Source organism: Gambusia affinis, linkage group LG14 (genome assembly GCF_019740435.1).
Source record: "Gambusia affinis linkage group LG14, SWU_Gaff_1.0, whole genome shotgun sequence".
In the NCBI taxonomy this organism is placed as follows: Eukaryota; Metazoa; Chordata; class Actinopteri; order Cyprinodontiformes; family Poeciliidae; genus Gambusia; species Gambusia affinis.
In genome coordinates this window covers 19,511,558-19,530,411 of record NC_057881.1, presented here as the reverse complement: position 1 = coordinate 19,530,411, position 18,854 = coordinate 19,511,558, and the positions used below count along the sequence as shown (strand labels likewise).

General features: G+C 39.9%; 2 protein-coding genes across 3 annotated transcripts in view; one reads left to right on the top strand and one right to left on the bottom strand.

The window, feature by feature from the left end:
* Positions 1–6,777, top strand: part of ctnnal1 (catenin (cadherin-associated protein), alpha-like 1) — a 58,433-nt gene extending 51,656 nt beyond the window's left edge. For both annotated transcript variants that reach the window (XM_044137749.1, XM_044137748.1), the window contains exons 12-19: positions 408–445; positions 537–587; positions 846–1,000; positions 1,773–1,821; positions 2,356–2,412; positions 3,892–4,011; positions 4,840–4,923; positions 5,901–6,777. In XM_044137749.1, coding sequence (XP_043993684.1) covers positions 408–445; positions 537–587; positions 846–1,000; positions 1,773–1,821; positions 2,356–2,412; positions 3,892–4,011; positions 4,840–4,923; positions 5,901–6,071 — 725 coding nt within the window. In that variant the 3' untranslated portion in view covers positions 6,072–6,777. The remainder of the gene's footprint in view (positions 1–407; positions 446–536; positions 588–845; positions 1,001–1,772; positions 1,822–2,355; positions 2,413–3,891; positions 4,012–4,839; positions 4,924–5,900) is intronic.
* Positions 6,778–7,170: 393 nt separating this feature from the next.
* abitram (actin binding transcription modulator) lies at positions 7,171–11,142 on the bottom strand. Its single transcript, XM_044137750.1, has 6 exons — positions 10,927–11,142; positions 10,798–10,849; positions 8,655–8,784; positions 8,482–8,558; positions 8,328–8,397; positions 7,171–8,173 (listed from the first exon to the last, which is right to left on the bottom strand). The coding sequence occupies exons 1-6, from the start codon at positions 11,006–11,008 to the stop codon at positions 8,042–8,044; spliced, it is 543 nt and encodes a 180-aa protein (XP_043993685.1). The 5' UTR covers positions 11,009–11,142; the 3' UTR covers positions 7,171–8,041.
* Between the last annotated feature and the right edge of the window lie 7,712 nt (positions 11,143–18,854).

Genomic DNA, 18,854 nt, shown 5'->3' with positions numbered 1-18,854 from the left:
ACATGAGACTTTACAGCATTGATTTCATTTATTTTTTAACCATGCTGAGAAGGAAGCTCCTTTCAATGCTCTGCTGTTTCAATGCTGGAATGCAGTGGAGAGTTTGACACGAACCTCATTATACGATTTGAACTCTCCCTCAGGTGGGTCAAGGATCGTGTTCATCGTCCAGCCAAAACAATGTCTTAAAATCCCTTATGGCCACCATAATTGCGTTTTTTTCCCCACGTCTTTTATTACAAATGTGGCAATAAACTTTATGAAGCTGGATAAAAATGCATAAAAACTAGATGGTGATAAAATGATATGTGATGGAAGTAAAAGCAGGATCCATATCATATATCATATCATATCATCTTTTGTCAAGATCAGAATGCAAGATAATCACAATAAATGTCTTCTTCTAGGTGACAAAAGGCCCTATCTGTCCCTTCCAAGACCTGGGGTGTGTATCGCAGTGTTCATCTTTATAAATGCTTTACTGATGCAATGGTGTGTTGCCTTTTGATTAATAACAACAAATTTTTGTACCACAGAAACACTCAGCTAATCTGAAGACTGCCAAGGCTGTCAAGTTGGATGCAGAGGTAGCGCTCACTGCATGCTCCACTTAATCACGTTATGTTTTCTATGTTCTAGCAGCAGCATATTCATCACCAACAGGGTTTGCCTCACTCTCTTGGAGATGAATAATGTTTTTTGTTTTTTTTGTTTTGTTTTGCTTAGCTGCATTTTTACCAAAAGAAGCACCAGGAAGTTCATTGCAGGCTTCCTACAAGTGAAAAATGCTCATTTGCATTTCCAAAATAACCTTAGTTGCTCTGTGTGCATCTCTGTGGGTGCAGGAGCAGACGAGCATGGCCAAGCTGGGACTGGAGCTCCGTCTGCTCTCGTCAGATGTGGACTCGGAGGTGGAGAAATGGGAGGAGCAGGAACATGACATAGTGCGGCAGAGTCAGAGCCTCGCCAGCATGGCCTACAACATGTACCTGTTCACAAGGTGCCGAACAGTACTCTCGTACAGTATATATAGCCATCAACATATTTATTGGGACTACTACAAAATATGTATAAGAACTCCTAAAAGACGATGTTTTAGAAAAACTCCTTCCTTATTAGGAGTTTTTTCCGAGTCCTGTGTCCTTTCTTGTGTCATGGAGCAAAAGGACGCTGCGATTTCCATTCGGTTGATCTGCAGAACGTTTTGCAACACGAGCGCATCGAAAGTGATGCACGTACCTTAAAGACTTTACCTTCGACAAATTATGTGTTTCAAAACACCCAAAAAAGATGGGAAACGGTAGCTTTGGACTTTGCTTATTGAAATCTGACGACTTCTTTACACGAGATTGTTTTATCTGTTGAACATTTGCAGCGTTACTAAAGCAGAATTTCAATTTTCTGTTAGATTAATCTATTCTACGGCTTTTGACACATTTTCCCAAGAGTTTCGGAGGAATTAGAACGGTGCTGCATCTGGAGTTGGCTGAACTGGTTCAATCATTTCCAAATTACATATTGTAAAAAAGAAAAAAAAAAAAAAAAAACAGCTAAGCAGCCACATGAACCTCCTCTGAGGCTTAGTGTTAATGAGATTCTCAATCCCCAAGCCATCAATATTTACAAAGCACATTTGGAGGATCGGGAAATGGTGACACAATATTAGGATTATACTGATTTGTTTACACTTTTTATTCGTGGCGCTGACCGTGGTAGTTTGTCCTTGTCCATCTTTCTAATCTATGTTATTATTTTTGTTGATGAAACCAAAGAGGGGAGGGGCTGCTGAAGACAACTCTGGATCTTTTTCATCAAGCTGAGGTAATAACATCCGGATCCTCCCCCCCCCGTCTTCTCTTTTCCCACCTCAATTTATTGAAGTTGCAGATAAATGCATGTGTTATTCTACCACGCTGAGGAGGAAGATCAATAGGTCAGCAAACGCACACGGCTATTCATTCTTTAACCCCTTTTCAGATCCAACAGCAGATGTCAGAAATATATTAATGTTGCTGGGAAGGCGAAGCAGAAGCTTCCTGGCTGTGTCGGAGAGTCGGGGCGATGCAGCTCTGTGCAGGGGTGTATCCTATTGAACTTAGATCACTGCCAGTAGCATAGAGTCATTTGTGAAATCACAGCACCATGTATCACACAAGATTAATTCAGTTTGGGATGAAACGAGATAAAAGAGAAAGAGAAATGAGAAGACAAAGGAAGGCATACAGAAAAGAAGAACTAAGTTATTCAAGATGTTTCGATTTTGCTTCTTTGTTGCTGTTGACAAGCTTCCTTAGTGCAAAGTTGAAGAAGATGAAAATCTTCTTATATTTATGCAAGTTTTAACTTATTTTTAAGGTTCTGTCGGAAGAGGGACTTCAGCTTTGTTCGTCTCTTCGTACCTTTTCCTCTCAGGTAAATATTCTGTCTCATAGCACAAATGACACACCAACAATAAAGTGATTATTTTTCTTCTTATTTTTCTGAATGTCATTGTAAGAAATATTGTGCCCGAGTTGGGGTTAGTGTCATGTTTGTTTCCGTACTGTTTCTATAATACCTAATATCTTCAACGTACTTCATAAGAATTACATTGATTGACATTCTTTCCACCAGTTTTCAGGCCTAAAGCCCAGTAATACTGGAGTCAAGCGCTCCAAAGCGTTTGACTAATGTATTAGAGCCACACAATGCATTAATCTACAACTCAGCATCAACGTGACCCTTACAGCATTTGAAACAGGTCTTTTCATAGCAACACCTCAGCAAGTCCTGTGAGGCCGTTGTAGTTGCAACAATTCTTTTCCAATATATACCCTAACATTTTAGATAATCATAATTTCCAGTAACTTTAAATTAGTAATATTATCAAGTAACAAGTATGCATATGTCATGACACAAAAGCCAAGTGTGTTGATCTTTATACATATAATTATTTTGTAAAAAAAAAAAAAAGAAACTGGATTGTTATTGACCATTGAATGCAGGGTCAACAGCACACTGACTCTATTAAATGATGTGAAACTGGAGTGCCATAAGGGTCGATTTCAACTTAAAGCAGACAAAATGTTAATATTTTAGACATATTATTTTACTATTATGTTCCAAGATACTTTAGTAGATTAGTCCAATTCAAATACACTCAGAACAGCTTCTAACTTCTCACTTCTTCACACACCCACGTCACCCAGCCTGGCATTGCTTGCTTATTGGGTCTGCCTTATAAATCACACTACAAGAGCAGGAAATTAAGGCTGTCACACACCTCTCTCCCTCCCGAGAGCAGAGATCCCACAACAAACACAGCCTCTGTGGCTTCCTTCCTCTCGCCCTCGACCAACTCCTTCCCCGCGTCCTCAGAGTTAATTTAAATGGCTGTTTTTGACAGCCTTTAACGACTGTCATTTGTCACTGCAGCACATGCGGGTGTGGATGTGAGGAGGGTGGTGGGGCGGACGGGGGGCTGCCATGTGCTTGACTCTCAACAAAGTCATAATCAAGGGGCAAAGTGTTACCGATGAAGCGTCTACATTCAGATAGCTCCCTATCGAACCAAGCTACTGTGTGCTTTTGTCAGTGAAAAAAAGGTCACTCCGGTCATGTAAGTGAAGTAGATCTGGGGATTAATCCAGTTGCTTTAACAGAATAAAGCAGTTATTCACTGTTGCTGATAGTTTAGGGCAGGCAATTCTGATTTTCTGAATCATTTTAATCTTTTTCTCTTTTTACTATTCTTGTTTTGCACTGTAAACTCACACATTCACCCTGACTTCCTGCAGAAAATCTCTGCAGTTCTGAAAGACATCTCTGACTCTCTCTCTCTCTCTCTCTCTCTCTCTCTCTCTCTCTGTCTCTTTCCCTCCCACTGTTTTTGTCTCATTCTCGCTGTTCCAGCCGGTGGATGAGGAAAAGTCTGTGGTGATCACAGAAACGGAGAAACTGGTGGTGCTGTGCCAACAGCTGCAGATGGGGGCCAAAACTCCTGTACAGGGCAAGACTGCCACCTTCCAGAAGGTAACCGTACTACACCTGTCAGGGTTTTGATTCTTTTGTTTATTTTCAGGAACTATAGTTACTTTGTGTTGCACAAGGTTTACGGCGATGCTATTAAAAAGTTCTACAGTATCAATTTTACATTGGTTTCAGACAGAAGTCACTGGGCCCATAAGGACGCTGCTGTTATCTTGATAGTTAAAGGGTTTTAATTTAGTAGTTGGCTTGTAAAATAGACTCTGACATCTGATTGGTTAGCCTCACTTAGAATTTTAAAAGTTGGATATCCAATAAATTCCCAGTGTGCAGTAAGACAAATTATTTATATTGTTACATATTTTATTATCTAATAAACTATGGGCTCCACATTTTGTTAAATATGCATTTTATAGACTTTTGGAGACATTTAAATAATTATAAATTATTGTATGGCTCTTTTTGACAGGCTTTAATGACTGTCATTTGTCACTGCAGCACATGCAGGTGTGCACGTAGTTAGTTCATTTACATACTATTTGATGTCAACTGTCACATATATAAACATTTATTCACTGACTTTATATACTAAATTGATCCAAATTGTGTCAAAATATCCAGAATTTTAATTTAGTTCCGAGATTATGTTTGTTTGCTCAAGGTTACAAAAACCCCCCAAAACGTTAAGCGTGATGGACTTTTATTAAGTAGAAGAGGGTTGTTTAAGGGTTGTGTTCCTGGCATATGTTGTATTTTCTCTAATGCAAAAATTCTGTCCTTGTATGATCAGGAACAAGAAGAAAGTTTAACTGAATAATTCAAACCTTAACAGACACATCTTGTTAAATGACTTGAGGTGTTCTTTGTCTGCAGGTCGACTCATCCATTCAGACAACCAGAAACATCATGACTGTGGTCCTCTCCCTCCTTCCCATTAGTAATAAGCTATATAAAAAGGTAACATCCACTTACTGCTTTAAGGTAAAGGTGTGCTGCTTTTTATTATTTATTTTTTTTATTGATGGTATTGTTTTGCCTCGGGGCAACAGCTGGATTTGAACAAGTTCTCCATCTTTCATTTGCAGAAAATGGTATTACACTTTTAAAAGTTCAAGTTTGCTCATCTTAGTGCGAATATATATTTTTTGTGTCAGAAGGAAATTAGTCCCGTTGTTAGAAACAAAACAGCTACGTTTACATATTAGAAAAAAAAAAAAAGATGGAGGTCAAGTTGAAACATAACCAGTTCCCATTACCAGACAAATCCTAATTAAGATCTTACCATCAAAGTAATATTCAACGAAACCTCAGCAGGGTTTCATTACTGTATTCTTTAATAGTATTACAGGCAGGTTATGTGTTATATTACAAACAAAATCCTCACACACCATTGTTACGAGATTTTTTTTTAAAAAAAGATGTTCTATGCACAATATGGAAATATTTTGCTAGGTTTTCCTATGTTAAAAAAACTTTTAAAATGAAGTAGTTTTGAGACTAAAAGCCTTTTATGTGCACTTGCACATAAAAGGCTTTTATAATAATTGTCATCTCTTATCATTCTGGTTAATTTGAGTCTGTGACTCACTAAATGGATTCATTGAACCTGCTAATTAAAGAGTTTTTATACTCTATCATTTTTTGTCAGAATTGGTCTAAAATAACAGATTCAAAGAGACGTTCTTTTATATTAAGCAAGCCAATTTTAGGCTTCAGTTTGATACGAGAACTATTTTCAGAACATATTCAACATTTGTTTGGTTTGATGGGTTTAATAGAAATCGGCTTCATATACCGTAAATTAACCTGTGAAGCAGCATGAGCATCTTTTATTCTTATTTTGGCTCTTTACCAATTAAATGAGCTGAAAATGGCTGAAAACAGACGCCTTTTCCCTCGTGTCTAATTATGTATTTATCCCATTGAATTTGCAGTGCAAGTCAGAGAAGACGAGCCTCAGTTCCCTGCAGGACTGGAGAGAACGACCGGACGCGTCAACGCCCGCCAAAGAGGAGGGGGCTCTGAGCGGCAAAAACACAAACGGCTTTGGAGTCAAATCCCTGGAACAGCACATGGCCGGCCTCAACCTCTTGGAGAGCAAATAATCCTGGAGAATGTCTCCTTGTTTGTTTTTTTTTTTGTTTTTTTCCACTGTTGTTGTCAGAGCACCACATAGCCAGCCTTACCTCTGTGAAATTATCCCATCATCCCCTCCTACCACTGTAGCCTGGACTTGAACTGCAAGGCAAAGATGGCCGCCTTCAGGTCAGATAGATTAAATTTGGCACGTGGGGGGATAATTCTGAAAGAAATGCAAACTGAAGCTCTGTATGTCCAATGAGGTGAATTCACTCCACTTTAGGTGCTTAGTATGAACCACCAGTCAACAATCAGCCTCCAAATGAAACTGATTTTTCACTCAATTTTGATTTTCAGGGTTCCTCAACTTACAAATTTCATACATTTTCAGTTTAAATTTTTTTTTCTTGCATTCTGTAGATAAATAGAACAAAAACAAGGTCTTTTCACAAAATTATTAAATTGGCCACCAGTTTTCTGTGTGGTTTAGGGGCATCTGGACTATAATACACAAAGTCTACTTCAAAATCTTCAACTCCTGGATTTGTAAAGGCAGATTATTTAAAGCACAGTTTGTGTAGTTTGTGGTACCAAAAGCTGCAGTTTTTTCTTTGAATTGGCATTCTAATCCCACTAACTTTGAGAACCACGTACGCGGTTCCAATTGAATTTGTTTAGACAAAAAAAAAAAAAAAAACTTTTTTTAAATATTGCCCCTCTTGACTGGTTTTTCACTTCAGTCATTAAAGCGAAAAACCAAAATGCTGAAACACTAAAATCAAGTGTGATGAGTCTATTCAAATATAATAAATGTATCTTTAAGAATTTTTGGACTGAAAATACCTTGGCTGGAAAAGGAAAACTGGAATATCCAACAATTTTCCATACTTATCCAGACCTCAAAAATATATGAGCAGATTGAAAATGTTTCCAGGCCGTGTTGGAAAACTGTTTGTCAGGAGTCACAGTTCAGCCACACATCTGTTGTCGCAGCAGGCCTGTGTGTCCCGATGCCCCCTTTGTTTTTTGGTGTATTGTAACCGAGTTGCACATGCATGGTGGTAACATGTGTAACCGCCATAATGTCACTCCCAAGCAGATCACATAAAAAAAAAAATCACACTATATGTGCCATAGCATTTACTATAGAACATTCCCCATGTGACATGTTGATAGAAAAATAGGAGTCATGCCGAACGATTGAAAAACATTAGCAGAGATATTCTTTCCTTTGAGTGACGAGAAAAAGCTAGAGTTGGTCATTTCTGCTGCTGAGGAGTCAGGATTTTATTTTAAAGCATGTTAAGCGAAACCAAATCATCCGTCGGATTTGAGAGTTGTGAACGGGCACCGAACAGAACCTTCAAGTGTACTTGTTATGAAGACTATCAGTTTGAAGCTGCCAAACAGGCCAATATGTATTATAGTTTATGAGATGTTTAAATATATAGTGTGGTACTCAAAGCAGTCGATGTGGATCTGAAGGTAAAAATCACTTTGGTACTGTGAGAACAGGACACAATGACTCAAATCTGCAATATATAGTAGGCTTTAGGGAAATTATGTATCTTTTGAGAGCAACTAGATATTCTGGACATTATGATGCCACCACAGATTAAAAAAACAAAAAAAACAAATCTAGTTTTGGACCATCTATTTTTTGCTGTTGTTGAAAGGCTGATAAAAGGGTGAGAAAATAAATAAAAAATATTTTTCATACATTTGTTTGATTTTTATGTAGAACAACAAAAAAAAAAAAAAACACCTGCAAATTATCTGCAGCATTTCACAAAAGACTTTGTTGCTTTCCCTCATATTACTCAAACAACATAAAAACAAATTGGTCAACATGATAAACTGAAGGCACTTTGCTTCTGTTGCATAAAAGTGTCTTACGGGAGAGTCAGTCAGTCAACTTTCTCAGTCTTTGTCTTGAACCGGTGAGAGGAGAAAACCAGAGAAACTCTCTCGGATCAGGTTAGTCTTCAACGATCCGTCAGGGGGGTTGTGGCGAACTGCGTTTGGAAACGACAGCCTCAAACTCTTCTCTTGTCAGGAGGTTTTCAGTTATGCTCTTACTTTCCTCAAACTTTGGAAGGATGACGGCAATATATCCTTCAGTAGACGGCTGGTCAGGGTTGATGACAGAAGAGAGAAACGTTTTCAAGCACTTTGTTTCTTAAAGTAAGGCAACAAAAGGCTTATACTTTGATTTATTAGTTTACAGATTTAACCTATGATGGATCTAATATAATTTACATGTGAAATTATTAAGAATTTACCTTTTCTAGCAAGAGATTTGGAGTTTCTAAAATGTTCTCATTGACCTCCAGAAGACGCCCCCTTATGCAACTGAAACAATAACAAAAGAAATATATTGCAAAGAGTCAAATACCAACATGTTCACAAGAGGGGGCCGGGGCGAGAAAATCTCACCTGTAGATTGTGTACTCCGTGTCATCTGAGCACATTATCCTGCACAAAGGTGCAAAATCTGTAAGGAACTGCGCCCCCTATTGTCAGAGAGGGGAAAAACATACCAGGAATTTGGGTTTAAAAGCAGTTCCTATACACATCTACCAAAAACATGTGAAGCGTCATGATTTTACCCGTTTGGACTTCCCGGACACTTTATTATTCAAGCGACTGCAGCCATTACTGATCTGGTAATTGATGCTTTTGATTGCGCGTCCATCCTGAAGTATCGGATGAGTTTCTGCCAAGGTCACAACGCACAACCTGCAATAGGAAAATTATATTTTGACACACATTACAATTTGTTTATAGGCATATCTTTTTTTTTTTTACGGTGTTATGGACTGAGGGATACTTGTAAGTAAAATCTGGGCTCAAATACAATTTAGAATTAAATGGTTAAAAGGAAACGCACGAGGAGATAAAGAAGTGAGGGATATGTAGAAGAATAAAATTAGTCAGGACAAGCAGGTAAGAAAAAAAAAAGAAAGGAAGCACAGAGGAAAGAAGCAAGACAGTAAGGACGACAAAATAAGGGAATTTTTAGACAACAGGATTGGGAAATTTTTTTTGAATTGAATTAGGACTGGACTTTTAATACCGTGGGAAACTTCAACATATGAATACACTTTGATATAAAGCAAAAATGTTTAGATCAGTGCCCTGGTTACGTTTAGGATTTTCATCTACCAGACAGCAACCTCTGCCCAGGTTGGACCTGTACCGAGTTCCATTCATCGTATCCAGTCATGCTGAGCAAACTCCCCTGTTCCTGTAGCAGTGGGAAAATACTCCCACAGCACGACGACGCCTGCGCTTCCATGTTTTAAGGTACGGATGTTGTGCTCAGGGTGCAGATGCTCAGATTTCCGCCAGACGTGGCTTTCGGCAAGATCAGTTTTAATCTCATTTGAATGATTACGTTCTTCCACGAGTTTGCGTGGCTTGTGCCAAATTAAAAACTAACCTTCCAATGGTTTTCTTTAAACTGTAGCTGTTGGTTTGTGATGGAAAAAAAAAATCAAGACAGCGTCCAGCCATTGTAGAGCTCTAATTTTTTCCTTTTTGCAGTGCTTCAGACATTGCACTACAATTCATAGCCTGACAGGCATTCCAAACAACAGGACGGAAAGTCTCCCTCTGATCCAAACTACCTGGCTTTTAAAGCATGGCCAGGACTAATTAAGGGGCGGCGACAACAATTACATTTCCAGGTAGAAGAAAGAAAACATTTGTGCTAAACAATATTCCTAGACAAATATATACAAAATTACAACTAACAATTTCACAACAAGAAACAGAAACAAGCTGGGCCCAAACTAAATCCGAAACGCGTCTCCCCTCCTTCTCAAACCATGGACCTTCCCAGTGAGGCAGATTGAAAACACCAGGTCCTTGTCAGCACTGCTCATGGGCGCGCTTCCATGGCAACACATGACCTCAAAGAGAAGAGAGGATGATTAAAACAAAAATATTAAATAAAGCAAGAATATAGAAAGCACAAAAAACACCTGTTAGGGAGGGGGTAAAATCCCTCACAGTAGCTTTCTTTTTACTAATCTCTGGAAAAGATCAGTTTGTGGAGCACACAACTCATAATTGTCCTAGCCACAGATTCTCCCCCTTCAAGTGTGGATCTCCAGGGTATCCGAAGGCCTCTCAGCTGATTAATACTGTCCTTGCCAGCCTCTAAGTTCAAGTGGACAAACATTGTCTTAACAGGCTTGCAGTTGGGTCACACCATTTTCTTGTTCATATTAAAACAAACCTGCACATGATACCCAAAGCTCAGCATACTCTTTTATAACCTCGGTCTGCTTTAAACTTCACAAGTTTATCACTGGCTGGTCTAATGTGCTTCTTGGTCTTCAAAAATGCAGGATGTCCACCAATGTCCTCAAACAAACCTTTGAGTATCGAGATTTACACCGAGCATAAACTCTGCAGACTATACTGTCTGTATTTATGTAGGGTGTAAAGAGGACCAAAGTCACACAACCGTTTTCAGAGTTTTGTTAAGATAATAATAATAATAATAATAATAATAATAATAATAATAATAATAATAATAACAAACATTTGGGAGAAAAACACACTGACGTTTGTTTGTAACCTGGCAAAACGAGGAATACTTTTACAAATCACTGCAAACGTGCGCCTTCATCATCACATTCAGTTATTTTAAAGCTCTTTGTTATGCTATGAGATAATAGCTGGTCATAAACTAAAGTCCAGAGATTGTAATTCAAATAGGCGATTATTACAACAACAAATTACCTGTTTGAATGTTGTAAGATGCAATGATCCTCACACGATTTGCCCTTCATATCTAAACAACATAAAGAAAGTATATAAAAACAGAAAAACAAGAGCATTTAGCTTTTTGTTAAATATTGATATTGTTACCTGCTCTGTACCACCTTGTGAAATATCGGTCGATAACAGAGGGCGCTTCTGCGTCTGCGTTACTCTGCTCCACACAGTCCATCAAGACAATTCAACAAACAACCTTAAACAATTAAATAAATAAAAAATAATAATAAACCTGAACACATTTGCTTCATATGTGCTTAGCTTGACGGAAATGTAACGGCGTGACACCAGAGTTGTCCGCCTTTTAAATGTTTCCGCAGTCTTGGAAAAGGAAATAATAGTATGGGTTCCGCCAGCGGTTGATACGATGAGACGAGCGAAACATTATTCAGTAAGAGACTTTGTATAAAAACGCGAATGGTTCCGCTCACCGATCTTATGAGTTCAGTGTACTTTTAAGGACATTCATATTTACTTGGTCATTTCTTATACTCCAAGTATTCATCGCTATTGCAAGACACATTCTACAAGACGCCGTAATTTTCAGTAAGTAAGCAGGAAAAATAAGTATTCCTCTTTTTGTACTATTTTAAAAATAATTTATGGATGGATCACATCATAGATAAATGTTGTCCCCTGAATTTTTGCTAGAAGTCTACATAAAAAACCTTACTCTTTAATAATAATAATAATAATAATAATAATAATAATAATAATAATAATAATAATAATAATAATAATAATAATAATAATATTATTATTATTGTTATTATTATTATTATTATTAATAATAATAATAATAATTATTATTATTATTATTATTATATAATATTATTATTATATATAATGGCTTCTTTATTATTATTATTATTATAATAATAATAATAATAATAAAGGTATTATTATTATTATTATTATTATTATTATTATTATTATTATTATTATTATTATTATTATTACTTAATATATACATATATTGCATAGTTTGTTATCCACGTCACCACAATTTTGAAATAATTTATTGAATTTATATATATTTGAAAAAAAAATCTTTAACAGCTAGATTAAGTAACTCAGTATAAATTTTTTAAAAGGAAATTACTCATTCATTAAAAATGCTGCTTTAAGTTACATTTAATTTGATTTGACAAACATCCCTCATAATGTGTCCACATAGACTCGCCACTAGATGGCAGAATATTTCCGACAACAGAATACACAGCTCCTACTGTTTACATAAGATCCCCGGAAAGCTTAATGCTCGCGAGACATTGTACGGTGACGAATCAGGTGCATTTTGGTTTATGTAAGCCAGTAAAGAAAGAGTTATACATTATATCATCTCATCAGGACAGCTTAGGACATCTGTTCATTTTTTGACAATCTGGAGCATTTTTTTCAACCTAGCTCTAATGCCTTTCCAGAAATCTTGGATGTGTGCAGAAACTATGGAATGTTTTCTTTTCCTTTGGATCTTACGAATACAGCTCCTGAGGGATTCAGGCAAATGAACTGCCAAGCATATCTGGTATTATATGTTCCATTACCTTCCCTCTGTGGACACTGCTACCAGTAGCATGAGGTAAATTACACGGTAATGACTTCATCTCTGTAGCATAATTGAGAGAAATCAAGCCCAGAAGCTATTTGGCAGATGCTTGTTCCACACAATGAGTTTTCCGTGTACCCACTCACCACTTCTAAATCTATGAGGCGTTTTCTGTCCTGGTTGATCCTGATTAGTTTTTCCATTCCTCCTCCATGAAGCGGACATAAACAGAGTCTGATCTGAACCGATGATGTGGAAGACGGTCACAAACAATAAACACAACCACAATCAATACAGTTTTGAGAGCCTTATTGAATGTGCACTGCAACTTTATAGCTCCCCCAACACTTGCTGTCAAAGTACCTAATAACTGTGAGACGTCATGAGGTGTTCTGTAATGCTCGATGACATTCGTATAAGCTAGTGACAGTATTTTCTTTCTCCTCACATTCAACTCCTTACTTTTTATTTGTTTGAGCAAAAATATTCCCCTCTTTTCCACATTTTGAGACTTGCCTCTAGGATCTACTGACACAGATGTGCAGAGTGCCTCCAGCTGCACGGGCTTCAGTGAATGAATGTGTGCTCAGGATGCACACATAGCTCCACGTCAGTTACTGCAAATCCTCTCCAGTCTGCCGTCCGTCTGCTTGGCTCCAGCAGCCCGTCTCTTCACGTGGACGCCTTCCAGCTGCTTTCTGTGAATTGGTCTCTGTGGTTCTGGTGTAGCTGGTATTTTTGTGTCTTACGAAAGACACAAAAACCTAATATAAGACGAACTAAAAATTAAGATATTAATATGTCATAATTAGGCCCGAGCAGCAAAGCGCTGCGAAGGCCTATTGTTTTTGTACTGTTTATTATTAGGCCCGAGCAGCAAAGCGCTGCGAAGGCCTATTGTATCTGTACTGTTTCTTATTATTAGGCCCGAGCAGCAAAGCGCTGCGAAGGCCTATTGTTTTTGTACTGTTTATTATTAGGCCCGAGCAGCAAAGCGCTGCGAAGGCCTATTGTTTTTGTACTGTTTATTATTATTAGGCCCGAGCAGCAAAGCGCTGCGAAGGCCTATTGTATCTGTATTGTTTATTATTCTTTTTCTTCCACCCTCTTTGGAGGCCTTTTTGGAGGCTTTATCATATTCAAAAACTCACCAAACTTGGCGGACGCGTAAAGCCTATTTAAAAATTTCGTATTTTAAGGTCGTTGCAAAAATCGCCAAAAAAATGGCTCAACAGCGCCACCTAGAAATTTTCAAAAGACCCTTTTCTATTCACTTACTTTGTCGTAGAGACTTGAAATTTGGTACACTTGTAGAGCTCCCCAAGACGCTCAGAATTTACAATTATTGTCATAGTCCAAGTATCACAGGAAGTCGGCCATTTTGGATCGAAGGTCACATTTTGACCCGATTTTTGCCGTTTACACCCTTCGTATTTGATCGAACTCCTCCTAGGGATTTGATTGATCGCTTCAAACTCGGTCAGTCTGATCATAAGGCATGGCCGATTAAAAGTTATCAAAACGGTGACTTTTGAGTATGCTGAAGGGGGCTAGCGGGGTCAAAGTTCACCAACTCGCCACGAAACTCTAAACAGTTATAACTCCTACACTAAAACTCTCAGAGGAACCAAACTTTCAGTGATTGAGCATCATGGGTTGACCTAAAATACCCTGGGGTCAAATGATGACATCACTAAGGCCACGCCCCCTGAGAACAGGAAGTGTCATGTTTTACTGGGAACGGTCCCTATATTACACCTTTGAACTAATCAACATGAAACTGTGTTAACAGACAGGAAACATGTGGCTCTATAAGGGATTCCAGCCCCGACCCGCTTTGATGGAGCAGGTGGGCGTGGCGGCGTGGCGAAGTGACCTCTAACGCCGCTGTCATACGTTTGGCTCTGAATTCCACAGTTTTGGGCCAAACTTCTCCAAACTCACTAGGATGGATCTTTATCCACCCCAAGACAGGAATCCATAATAAAATTTGGTGGGCGTGGCCTAATTTCTCTATAGCGCCCCTAGAAAATTTTAAATGACCCCAAGCCATGCTTTAACCTATAATTACAAAACTTCTTACACATCTGTATATTGTCCTGATGTACAAAAAGTCTCTTGGATCCATGGTCTCAACCCAACAGGAAGTCGGCCATTTTGGAATAAAGTTCCAAAATTGACCCCATTTTGATGTTTACAGCCTTTGTATTTGATCGAACTCCTCCTACAGTTTTTCTGATACAGACTTCAAAATCGCTCAGCACACACTTGAGGCATGAAAGGTGAAAAGTTATCAAAGGAATTGTCGTACTTCAAAGTATGTGGGCGTGGCTATGTGTCAAACTTTGACTATTCGCCATGAAACATAAAACTCTTATAACTCCTACAGTAAAACTCTCAGAGGAACCAAACTTTCAGTGATTGATCATCATGGGTTGACCCAAAAGACCCTGTGGTCAAATGATGACATCACTCAGGCCACGCCCCCTGAGAACAGGAAGTGTCATGTTTTACTGGGAACGGTCGCTATCTTACACCTTTGACCTAATCAACTTGAAAGTTTTTCCAGACACAGAAGACTTTCTGGTGTATTTTGGATTCCAGCCCTGACCGGCTTTGATGGAGCAGGTGGGCGTGGCGGCATGAGTGACCTCTACGCTGGGTCTGATAAAATACAATATCAGACCCGAGCATATGGATTTAATCCAGTGCAAACTCACTTAAAATGATAAGGTGATGACATCTGTCAATGCTGGTTGAACAGTGTTGGCGTGGCCAAATGGCGAATATCAGACCCTCGCCATATTCATACGATTGTCTTTAAATCACACATGGATGAGCCGATTGGAACCAAACTTGAAATGTAAGACCTGTGGTAACCTTTAAAGAGCTCAAAAGTTTTGAAATGTAATTTGACTCCACTGCGCCCCCTAGGTTAATCCATCAGCTATATCTCCGCCGTAAATGGACCGATCTGCGCCAGATTTTTTGTGAGTTGTCGGGGAGCGCTGCCGAACGCTTTCATGTGTGTCGTCTGGCGGGCGATCGGGCGCCAGACGACAGCTGGCGCCCGATCGACGTGACAGCTCCTGCTGCGGCGAGCGGGCGCCGGTGCGAGAGCTTTCGCGGCGGCTGGAACTCCGCGGTGGCCAGTGAGCCGGAGCGGCGCTTGCTGCGAGGGCCGCACGACGCTGCTCCGCAGCTTTAATTAGGCCCGAGCAGCAAAGCGCTGCGAAGGCCTATTGTATCTGTATTGTTTATTATTCTTTTTCTTCCACCCTCTTTGGAGGCCTTTTTGGAGGCTTTATCATATTCAAAAACTCACCAAACTTGGCGGACGCGTAAAGCCTATTTAAAAATTTCGTATTTTAAGGTCGTTGCAAAAATCGCCAAAAAAATGGCTCAACAGCGCCACCTAGAAATTTTCAAAAGACCCTTTTCTATTCACTTACTTTGTCGTAGAGACTTGAAATTTGGTACAGTTGTAGAGCTCCCCAAGACGCTCAGAATTTACAATTATTGTCATAGTGCAAGTATCACAGGAAGTCGGCCATTTTGGATCGAAGGTCACATTTTGACCCGATTTTTGCCGTTTACAGCCTTCGTATTTGATCGAACTCCTCCTAGGGATTTCGATTGATCGGCTTCAAACTCGGTCAGTCTGATCATAAGGCATGGCCGATTAAAAGTTATCAAAACGGTGACTTTTTGAGTATGCTGAAGGGGGGCTAGCAGGGGTCAAAGTTCACCAACTCGCCACGAAACTCTAAACAGTTATAACTCCTACACTAAAACTCTCAGAGGAACCAAACTTTCAGTGATTGAGCATCATGGGTTGACCTAAAATACCCTGGGGTCAAATGATGACATCACTAAAGGCCACGCCCCTGAGAACAGGAAGTGTCATATTTTACTGGGAACGGTCCTATATTACACCTTTGACCTAATCAACATGAAACTGTGTTAACAGACAGGAAACATGTTGCTGTATTGAAGATTCCAGCCCGACCGGCTTTGATGGAGCAGGTGGGCGTGGCGGCGTGTGAGTGACCTCTAACGCCGCTGTCATACGTTTGGCTCTGAATTCCAGAATTTTGGGCCAAACTTCTCCAAACTCACTAGGATGGATCTTTATCCACCCCAAGACAGGAATCCATGATAAAATTTGGTGGGCGTGGCCGAATTTCTCTATGGCGCCCCCTAGAAAATTTTAAATGATCAGCCCGAAGCCATGCTATAACCTATAATTACGAAACTTCTTACACATCTGTATATTGTCCTGATGTACAAAAAAGTCTCTTGGAGCCATGGTCTCAACCCAACAGGAAGTCGGCCATTTTGGAATGAATTTCCAAAATTGACCCCATTTTTGATGTTTACAGCCTTCGTATTTGATCGAACTCCTCCTACAGTTTTTCTGATACAGACTTCAAAATCGCTCAGCACACACTTGAGGCATGAAAGGTGAAAAGTTATCAAAGGAATTGTCGTACTTCAAAGTATGTGGGCGTGGCTATGTGTCAAACTTTGACTATTCGCCATGAAACATAAAACTCTTATAACTCCTACACTAAAACTCTCAGAGGAACCAAACTTTCAGTGATTGATCATCATGGGTTGACCCAAAAGACCCTGTGGTCAAATGATGACATCACTCAGGCCACGCCCCCTGAGAACAGGAAGTGTCATGTTTTACTGGGAACGGTCGCTATCTTACACCTTTGACCTAATCAACTTGAAAGTTTTTCCAGACACAGAAGACTTTCTGGTGTATTTTGGATTCCAGCCCCGACCGGCTTTGATGGAGCAGGTGGGCGTGGCGGCATGCCGAAGTGACCTCTAACGCCGCTCGGGTCTGATAAAATACAATATCAGACCCGAGCATATGGATTTAATCCAGTGCAAACTCACTTAAAATGATAAGGTGATGACATCTGTCAATGCTGGTTGAACAGTGTTGGCGTGGCCAAATGGCGAATATCAGACCCTCGCCATATTCATACGATTGTCTTTAAATCACACATGGATGAGCCGATTGGAACCAAACTTGAAATGTAAGACCTGTGGTAACCTTTAAAGAGCTCAAAAGTTTTGAAATGTAATTTGACTCCACTGCGCCCCCTAGGTTAATCCATCAGCTATATCTCCGCCGTAAATGGACCGATCTGCGCCAGATTTTTTGTGAGTTGTCGGGGAGCGCTGCCGAACGCTTTCATGTGTGTCGTCTGGCGGGCGATCGGGCGGGGAAGGTTCGTGACAGCTCCTGCTGCGGCGAGCGGGCGCCGGTGCGAGAGCTTTCGCGGCGGCTGGAACTCCGCGGTGGCCAGTGAGCCGGAGCGGCGCTTGCTGCGAGGGCCGCACGACGCTGCTCCGCAGCTTTAATTTTTTTTATTTTTCTGCCCCCCCAAAGAGGGGCCTTTTTGGAGGCTTTATCATATTCAAAAACTCACCAAACTTGGCGGACGCATAGAGACTGTTTAAAATTTACGTATTTTAAGGTCGTCGCAAAAATCGCCAAAAAAACCGCTCAACGGCGCCACCTAGAAATTTTCAAAAGACCCAAACCAATCACTTTACTTTATCGTAGAGACTTGAAATTTGGTACAGTTGTAGAGCTCCCCAAGACGCTCAGAATTTACAATTATAGTCATAGTGCAAGTATCACAGGAAGTCGGCCATTTTGGATCGAAGGTCACATTTTGACCCGATTTTTGCCGTTTACAGCCTTCGTATTTGATCAAACTCCTCCTAGGGATTTCGATTGATCGGCTTCAAACTCGGTCAGTCTTATCATAAGGCATGGCCGATTAAAAGTTATCAAAACGGTGACTTTTTGAGTATGCTGAAGGGGGGTTAGCAGGGGTCAAAGTTCACCGACTCGCCACGAAACTCTAAACAGTTATAACTCCTACACTAAAAGTCTCAGAGGAACCAAACTTTCAGTGATTGAGCATCATGGGTTGACCTAAAATACCCTGGGGTCAAATGATGACATCACTAAGGCCACGCCCCCTGAGAACAGGAAGTGTCATATTTTACTGGGAACGGTCCCTATATTACACCTTTGACCTAATCAACATGAAACTGTGTTAACAGACAGGAAACATGTTGCTGTATTGAAGATTCCAGCCCCGACCGGCTTTGATGGAGCAGGTGGGCGTGGCGGCGTGGCGAAGTGACCTCTAACGCCGCTGTCATACGTTTGGCTCTGAATTCCACAGTTTTGGGCCAAACTTCTCCAAACTCACTAGGATGGATCTTTATCCACCCCAAGACAGGAATCCATAATAAGATTTGGTGGGCGTGGCCTAATTTCTCTATAGCGCCCCCTAGAAAATTTTAAATGATCAGCCCCAAGCTATGGTTTAACCTAGAATTATGAAACTTCTTACACATTTGTATCTTGTCAGGACGTACAAAAAAGTCTCTTGGAGCCATGGTCTCAACCCAACAGGAAGTCGGCCATTTTGGA

Coding starts and splice junctions, on each gene's coding strand:
- abitram (XM_044137750.1), bottom strand. CDS start 11,008: ATGGACTGTGTGGAGCAGAGTAACGCAGACGCAGAAGCGCCCTCTGTT. Junction 10,850..10,926: donor CACAAGGTGGTACAGAGCAG/GTAACAATATCA, acceptor TATGTTGTTTAG/ATATGAAGGGCAAATCGTGT. Junction 8,174..8,327: donor CAAATCTCTTGCTAGAAAAG/GTAAATTCTTAA, acceptor AACCCTGACCAG/CCGTCTACTGAAGGATATAT.